General features: G+C 34.5%; 1 protein-coding gene across 1 annotated transcript; it reads right to left on the bottom strand.

Annotated features, from left to right (window-relative positions):
* Positions 1-3782: 3782 nt before the first annotated feature.
* Positions 3783-7818, bottom strand: foxf1 (forkhead box F1). The gene is made up of 2 exons (XM_056478317.1): positions 6600-7818; positions 3783-4976 (listed from the first exon to the last, which is right to left on the bottom strand). Exons 1-2 carry the CDS (start codon positions 7579-7581, stop codon positions 4813-4815), a joined length of 1146 nt encoding a protein of 381 aa, XP_056334292.1. The 5' UTR covers positions 7582-7818; the 3' UTR covers positions 3783-4812.
* Between the last annotated feature and the right edge of the window lie 1420 nt (positions 7819-9238).

Genomic DNA, 9238 nt, shown 5'->3' with positions numbered 1-9238 from the left:
GACAGATACAATACTCGGTCAATAATTTGTCGTTGGTATTACTTGGGGTTGGTGTTATGGAGTAATATGCTGGTGTTTATCTGCAATGCTTTATTGCAATTCTACATTGGGCTCTCACATACAGTACTCTGCTACTTCATAGCTGTGGTGGGCATTTCTCTCTGTCTCGTGTTGAACGCAGTTGACCAATCACAACAGACTGGGTCATCGGACCAGTCAGCGCAGATTAGCTTCGTGCTAAGAAGCGGTTTGGGAACAAATGAATCGCTGAACGAATCATATGGGAGTCATTGGGGTAATTAGGTAAAACTAAATGCATATTATAAGTCAATGAAAGTGTTTTTGACCATGCATGCATATCAGCCTGTTGTTGGAGACCCCCAAAACCAAAATATGACCTTTTATAATGCGAAATAGGGGCTCTTTAAAAATACAAAAATACAAGACATCAAAGTATTTTGATACAAAATATAAATCCATTTTCATAAACCCTATCAAATACAAATTACAAAATACAATTTTGTATTTAAAATACATATTTGAAAAACATGTATCATAAATACTGCCTATCCCTGGCCATAAATATAATGGTACTAATAATTGGCATAATTTATTTCATTCATTTGGGTGCATCCCTACCATACAACCTAAATAATTGTTTAAAAACATTTAATTCAGTCTAGGAAGTAAACTGTCCAATTCAAAACATGATCCATAAATGCACAAATCCAATTTGTCAATCAAAGCACTATTCATAAATACACAAATCGAATTCATAAATTCAAAACATGATTCATAAATACACAAATCCAATTCGTATATTCAAAATATGATTCAAAATACACAATTTAAATTTGTAAATTCAAAACCCAATTTGAAAATACACATCTAATTTATAAATTGAAAACAGGATTCATAAATTTTCTAATCCAGTTCATTAGGCGAAAATATTTATGATTTTTACTCACAAATTGTATGTCTACAAATTCTCAAATTGGATTTTGTAAATGTTAATTGTGCTGTGCATGTATAAATTTCATTTAGTAAATGTATTGTATTTGAGACTGATCTGGCTCCATAGTTTCCCAGTTATGATCTCGTTGAACATCAGTTATTTTTATCTTTAAATGGGCAACAACCGAGTGGTCACGCTCCATTTCGGAGGTATACATCAATTGTATCACCGTTTCTGATAATTAACAAAATATACTGTGAGGAGGTCTAGACATGAAATCCATATTTTTTAAAAAAAATCTAATTTTAAATGAATGATTGCATGAATGAAATACAAAAGACATTATTCAATGTAAAAAAATGCAATGTTATGTTAACAGACTGCTGCAGGATGGATGCACAGCTATGACTGACATAACTGAAGTTGAAGAAGAAGCATTCATTTATTTTCCTTTGGCTTAGTCCCTTTATTCAGGGGTCACCACAGCGGAATGAACTGCCAACATATTCAGTATATGTTTTATGCAGCGGATGTCTTTCCAGTCACAACCAATTACTGGGAAATGAAGAAGAAGCAAAACATCCAATAATCATAAAATAGGACCTATCTTTCTGGAACTTACAAAAAACGAGAAATCTTAAAAAGAATCTCATAATACATTTTTTTTTTTTGCCTTCTGTGCAAAATTGCTTTGTTGCATAATTCTGTAACAAAAATAAGCTTACAAAAACATATATGTGAGAATAATAAAAAAATAAGCTTATGTTTTATAAATTTGGTACCGAAAACTAAAATGTTATCACTCGATTGAATCGGTGTTATCAGTGGTTAACAGCTGACAGATATAGGCCAGTAGGGGCCTTCTGCGCCTACTGGTAGGCGCAGAAGGCTGTAATCATCCATCCACATGGTTAATCAGCTATAGATCACATATGTCCCGGAAGTTAAGAAGAAATATTTATATTATTTATTAAATTTCCCATTAATTGTATTTTATTAACATCTACCCTATACCCCAACCCTAAACCCAATCATCACAGTAATGTAAAAACAAATCTGGATCTGACGTCTTCTCTATTAGTAGCTGATTAACCACGAGAACTATTTATATTATTCATTAAATTTCCTATTAATTGTATTTTATTAATGTCTACCCCTACCCCAACCCTAAATCCAACTGTCACAGTAATGTAAAAACAAATCTGGATCTGACGTCTTCTCTATTAGTATAGCTTATTAACCATGTGGATGGATGATAAAAGCTTTCTGAGCCCATAATGGCCCATATCTATCAGCTGATAACCACTGATAACGCCCATTCAACTGAGTGGTGTATATATATATATATATATATATATATATATATATATATATATATATATATATATATATATATATATATATATATATATATATATATATATATATTCATGTTCTTAAATGGTTGGTGCCTTGTGACTAAATAATAATAAAAACTAGGTTAGTGTAGGCTGCATTCAACCGTTTTTGTTTTTTGTCAGCTTTCAATTATTATTGGCTCAGATCAATATTTTGTGTCTTATAGTTTAGTTTTTTTCAAGTAGTCGTGTAATAAATGGGATAACGTAGATGGTTGTATTTTTAGGAAGAATTTGCAGTTACTGTTTGGCATTGACAGATTTCCAGTTAATACAACCATTGATCAGCACGAACATCCCAAATTAGGTCCTCTGTCCAGATCTGGCTTATTCCAGTACAAATTAAGCCCTCATTGAAGTTCCAACCACACAAGTTTGCAATGCTGTTTGCCAATGTTCATTGGAACAATGGATTTGGAAAACACTGAATCGCTGAACTATGTGCGTAATGATGGAACTTGCAACCCTAGTTGACAAATGATGCTTTTGGGAAACGCACCCTTGGACTGTGATAAGTATGTCCTCCAGACACCCTAAGCACACAACCTTAAGCACAAAAAAGAACAGCACAGGTTTAGATGACAAAAAAATTAGTTTATGAAGCAAATACATATCACCTTTTGGCCATGTTGTTAAAATGTTGTATGTTTGCAACATAGTGATAACGTTGTGTTTTTGCTAGGATGTTTCCATTGCAACAACCAACCGTCACTAAGTGGGGGGGGGGGGGGGGGTCAAGTTTGTGTCCACCTGAGGACCCCTGTGACATCTCCAGGCTCAGCTGTGCCAATATTGATTTATTTTGAAAATTCAGTCTTTATACAATGTATAGTGGTTATACAGAACCCAGAATCTAAGAGGCTATGGGGTTTACAGTATTTTTACAATAATAGATATTGGCTAAACCTTAAGACCTCTCTTAAAAGGGACCAGAATCACTTATTTACATTTTATTAATTAGCTCTCTCTATCTTTAGGCTATTTACACAGACACACACACACACACACACACACACACACACTCACGCACAAACGCACGCACACACACACGCACAGAGAGAGAGAGAGAGAGAGAGAGAGAGAGCGAGAGAGAGAGACAGAGAGATCTAACTTATTTTAAATTGAGCATACATAATTGTATTGCTCTCTGTGATTAGCAATAAATTATAAATATGATAACTTTATATTTACTCTTTCCTATCCTTGCACTGAGGCAATCTTTTTCAACCAGCTCTACCTAGGCAATATTTCTATTTTAAGTCCACTTTTTTTGCGTCTCATTCATTAGAGAATTATATTAATGAAATACAGATGCATCGAAAAAATATATTCTTACAACATTATATTATATTATATTATATTATATTATAATGTTTTCATTTGTATTATAAAGAAGCACAATTTTGTACTCTCTCTTTTTTTTTACTTAATTGAAGGCCTACATGCTGACTTCCCAGATATAAAACCAATAATGAATCAAATAGAACAAAATATTGACATTTATTGTTGTTTTTATCAACTGGAATGTACTAATATTTTATCCATATCATTGCAGTTATTTTGTTATTTAGCATTTATATTCGGGATCACATAGCCTTGTATTTAAACATTAAGCCTAATTATTGTTTGGACAGATGATGCAGAAATTCAGCCCACAGATTTGTAGAATTAACCCCCCTCCTAGCCTTTTATTAGATAGCTTATATTGATTTAAAACATATTTCTAACACAGTTCAAACTCATGCCATTACGTTTTAATTTCTCTATGAACTGAAGTAGCATACAACTGAAAAAAGAACACAAATAATTCACTAAAATGTTTTTTTTTATACATGTACAGTTTATACAGTGCTCGATGAATAAAACGTGTCAATATGGGTATGTACAACTTAAAAAAACTAACAGTGCTTATATTTAACCTTCTTATTACATTAGGCAAATATTGCCAATAAAAGCAGTCTTAACTGTGGCTATAACTGTAGCCTAAAAATAAACTTTAAACAGAATAAATAAGTTGCGCTTTAGGGTTTAAAAGTGCCTTCATTTCGCGTGCTTCTGGTTTTCACCCTTTAGCGAAATGAACAAAAAAAACGTTCATTCAAACGACACAAATTATTTAAAAACAATAACATTTGAGCGTTACACTGATCTTTGCATCTCCGTGTATGGAAGTTATCCGCCAGCAGAGTTAGTACCGAGCTGATGGAAACGAGATAATCTGGCATTTATTTATTTTTCCCGGCCTTAAAACTGAAAGTTTATCCATCTTGCATATTCTCAAAGTAGGGTATCTGAGTTATTGAAGTGCTCTTTTAATGAGTTTGTCATTTTCTAACACTGCGCTTATACTGTTCTACTCTAAAGGCAATTTGTAATTCCATGTCCATTTCCAACAGAGACTTTACAGACCACCGTAGCGTTAATTTGGGTCTATCTGCGCTATTGCTCGTCGTTGCCCAGTCACATCACACAAGGTTTGATGTCCTGATAAGAAACCTGTTGATGGTGGTAGTACGAGCTGCTCCCTGGTGAATGCATTGATGAAGAGGTCATGGCGTTAAAAGAGAAGACAAACTCTTTCCTGTCACACATGCTGGGAGATTGGGTATGATAGCGCGGTATACCTGCGGAGTACAAAATAAAGCACTGCATTACTACAAAACTATATACAATTCACTTTAGTTTCACTTGTTTTGATAGTTTTAGTTGGTAATTTAAGGGGTTAATTAAGAAATTGAATTTTCCGTGGGTTGTAAGTTCGGGCTGTCCTATTTCTTGTAGTGTTCTTATCAAACGCTTTATTATTATTATTCCCTCTCTTCTTCTTCTTCTTCTTCTTCTTCTTCTTCTTCCTCTTATTCATATTCCTATTATTATTTTTAATAATAATATTTTTGTTATTATTATTATTCATATTCCTATTATTAGCAGTATTATTCTTTTTACAATAATTGAACATCATTTATTAATGTATAGTTAATGTTAGTTTGAACTTTTATTAATGCATTATTAAAAGTGCGCTTGGTAATATTAGTTAATGCGCAGTTAAGTTTAACAATGACTAACAATAGACGACTGTATTTTCATTAACATTCATAAGGTTAAAGAAGATTAATTAATAATGTAATAGATGTACTGTTCATAGTTTGTTCATGTTAGTAATACGTTAAGCAACATCAACTAATTTACCTTATTGTAAAGTGTTACGCATAATGATAAAAGATTGTTTTTGGGATACTGTTCACCCATTACAATTAGTTTTACGTTCTCTCAAAAACATGCTCGGTTGTTTTAACCCATTTGGGAATGTTTTCTGTATCTCGTAAAATCTTTGAAGTATTTCTCAGTTTTTATTTAAATAAACTAACCAATTTATTATTATTATTATTATTAATAATAATATTAATATTATTATTAATATGATTATTATTATCATACAAAATTACATGACTATCGCCTAATTTCAATCACCGGGTAGGCCGTATAGTTTATCCAACGTTTGAGAGCAAAAAAAAACAAAAACATAAACGTTTCAGCCAATAAACTCTTCAGAAAATAATCATAAATACGTTCGTTACTATACACTTTTTTCTGGTATAATGTTATAGTACATAAAGCTAAATAATTCTGCAAACTTGAATTCACTGAAAGTTGAAGGTTAAAACTGGAAGCCTTAAGATCTGGGCGTTTTAAATAACAGTGGAATTGCTTGCACGCAAATCCCTACGGACATATGTTGCCGCGGGGCTCGTGGTGTGGCTCCTTGTGGTCTTGCCCCAGTGGCGGCTACAGCAATCAGGCAGCAATCACTTCTAATTTTAAATGTGCAAAATGATGTAAATATGTAAATATATGTCTAGAAGTTCATTTTTGTATTTGTAAGTTGTGTTAAGGCACCCGTAAAACAATCAAGAAAATAACACAATAGACTAAACCTTATTTACACAACTTTTAATTTATTTAGGCCTAATATAGATTTTTACCACAATTGGAGATGCTGTGCCAATGTTAACTGTGTCAAATTAAATGAAGTGATTCTGTATCAGCCAGTTTAACGTGTAGATAAACGGGTAAAAAAACTTTTTAACGTTAATTATATATATATATATATATATATATATATATATATATATATATATATATATATATATATATATATATATATATATATATATATATATATATTTAATTATGATTTTAAATGTATTTTCCATTATATCACCGTCAAATGTTCTTAAAAACTTTACCTTGGAGGTCGGTAGTACCGTGGCCGTTCTGGTGCAAGTAGGACTGTTCCAAAGAGTGTGTTGGTAAACTGGGCTGCAATGAACTGGCTCCGGGATTGCACGGAGAGAGCGGTTGCTGTTTAATGTAAGACGTCCCGTTATTTAGAGATGTCGGGGGCGCTGAAGGCCAGGCCGAGGCCGTGCTAGAATACACTGCATGCGGGTCCATCACCCCCCCGCTGGTGAGAAGCGGCGATGCGGAACTGTCGTGGTGGGGGTACTCCGTCCCTGATGATCCCGTGCAACTGCCCATATAGGAATGTCCACTATTCGTTGATAGATGGGGCATAGAGTGTCCTGCCAAGCCCATTCCTTCCATATTGCTAGCCAAATGTCCATTCATCATCCCAATTCCACTCTCCAAAGATAAACTGTTTGGAGGACAAGACAGGCCCCCGCCGCCCCCCTGAAAGTTATAGGACTCGGGTATGTGATTGAATCCCAGCCCGTTCATCATGCTGTACATGGAAGGTTTGAGCGCCTGGCATTTGCGTCTGAATCCCCGCGGCCTCCTGCGGAAGGATCCCTCCTCGAACATGAACTCACTGGCTGGGTCGATGGTCCAGTAGTGACCCTTCCCGGGTCTGCCTAGACCCTTGGGCAGCTTGATAAAGCATTCATTCAGAGATAGATTGTGACGTACAGAGTTTTTCCAGCCTTGATACGATCCTCTAAAAAATGGGAAGCGGCTCTGGAGGAACTGGTAAATTTCGCTCAGAGTGAGTCGTTTGGTTGGAGAGCTCTGGATGGCCATGACAATAAGAGCGATGTAAGAATACGGGGGCTTTTCGGGACGACGAATTCCAGCGTTGGTCTTTTTTGCTTTCGTGCTTGAGGAGGAAGAGGAGGTCTCCATCACAGGCGTCTGTCCATGCGCTTTCTCCGACAAGGGGCTACTGTGAGCGGGGGTCTGCACAGAGGGTTGCTGCACTTCAGCCGTCATTCTTCACGTTTACGCGCACGTCAAAATCCACGATGAAAAAACTAAGTTTCTACGCTTCAATCATTAATAACGGACTGCGCTGGTTTAAATTCTTTCTTTGTACGTAATTTCACACTGGCCTACTGTCTTAGCACTACGCAACATAAAACTGAACACAGCAGGGATAAGAGATTCATTCGGCTTCCTATCGAGATCCAGTCTTCTTGTCCTTTCTTTAGGAGTTGGGCTTTTACTTATCTGTTTCCATCAGTTCCTCTCAGGCTCTTGAGCATGGGCATGGCAAAGTTGCGCAGGGGCCGCCCAGTGTCCCTCCCACAGTCAGCTATTCTAATGTGGGCTTTACCAAAATCAGTATAACTTGACCACTTTTTAAAAACGCGCGTTTATAGACTTTTTTTATTGTAAATATATTCAGTGCACATGAGCATTACACATTTTTTTCGGATAATATTAATAAATTTTAGCTTATAAATATAGTCTACTTGTATTTTCAAAATGCAACTGGATAGCATAATTACGTTTTTTTTTGTCTTTTTAATAAAAAAAAAACGGGATGAATAAGATTAATTAATTTAATCAATTTAATCTGTAATACTTTACTTTAAAGCGTTCTCAAATTGTCTAACAGGCTAAAAAGGTTTTGGAGAGGTGTAATCTACAAAAAAAATCACAAATTAATATATATATATATATATATATATATATATATATATATATATATATATATATATATATATATATATATATATATACACACACACACACACACACACACACACACACACACACACACACGCTTAATACTTATATATAGATGAAAATCGTGTTTCTTTTTCAGACAGACATGAGCAGGATGTTTATACTGCAGAACATAAACATTTCTCCTGAGCTTCTTTAAATCAGAAATCAAACAAAAAGCCTTGTTGGTGGAGCTAATTCACAGAGAGTTTTGTCGTCATACTGAATTTTGATTCTTGATCTGATTAAAATGATTTACTTAAGAAGAATGGGAGTTTCGGGGTAGTCGCTTTCATGGAAACCAATTTAAAGACTGCTGTCATTCAGCTGTACCACTTCATCAAGGCAAGTTTGATTCAAGTATTGTACGTCAGGAGTTTTTGCTTTGGTAAAGTCAAATGGAACGACTCACATACGGATTGTCGCAAAGTTGTAAACTTTATTGACAGGACAGGAAAATTCTTTGTCGTAACATACACTTAATAGGGATGCACACACTTGTCTAGTGTATTGGGCTATTGATGCAGAAATGCTTTCTTTCTTTCTGTCTGTCTGTCTGTCTGTCTGTTTGTTTGTTTGATCGCGCTCACCCTTCCGAGTCTAAAAGCTAGTATTAGATTTCGTTCTTATGTTAGATGGATTGTCATACTAGTTTCTGTGCAGAACTAACAGTTTGAGTGTGCACGCACATCGACCAGCGTTTTTAACCTTAATTTAAAACTAACACTTATATTTAATTAAAAAACTTACCTGTATAGTTAATTTAAAGACTAACACATTTGCTATGTATACTTATATATGTGTATTTATATGAGATATGATATGTTAATTTTGCTCATTCAAAACAGTATTTTCCGGCGTATAATAACAATTATTAACAATCGAGGATATATTTTTCCATTATTACCGAATACCTAAT

The sequence above is a fragment of the Danio aesculapii genome, chromosome 18 (assembly GCF_903798145.1).
Source record: "Danio aesculapii chromosome 18, fDanAes4.1, whole genome shotgun sequence".
Taxonomy (NCBI): domain Eukaryota; kingdom Metazoa; phylum Chordata; class Actinopteri; order Cypriniformes; family Danionidae; genus Danio; species Danio aesculapii.
This window is presented reverse-complemented; position numbering and strand designations above follow the sequence as displayed.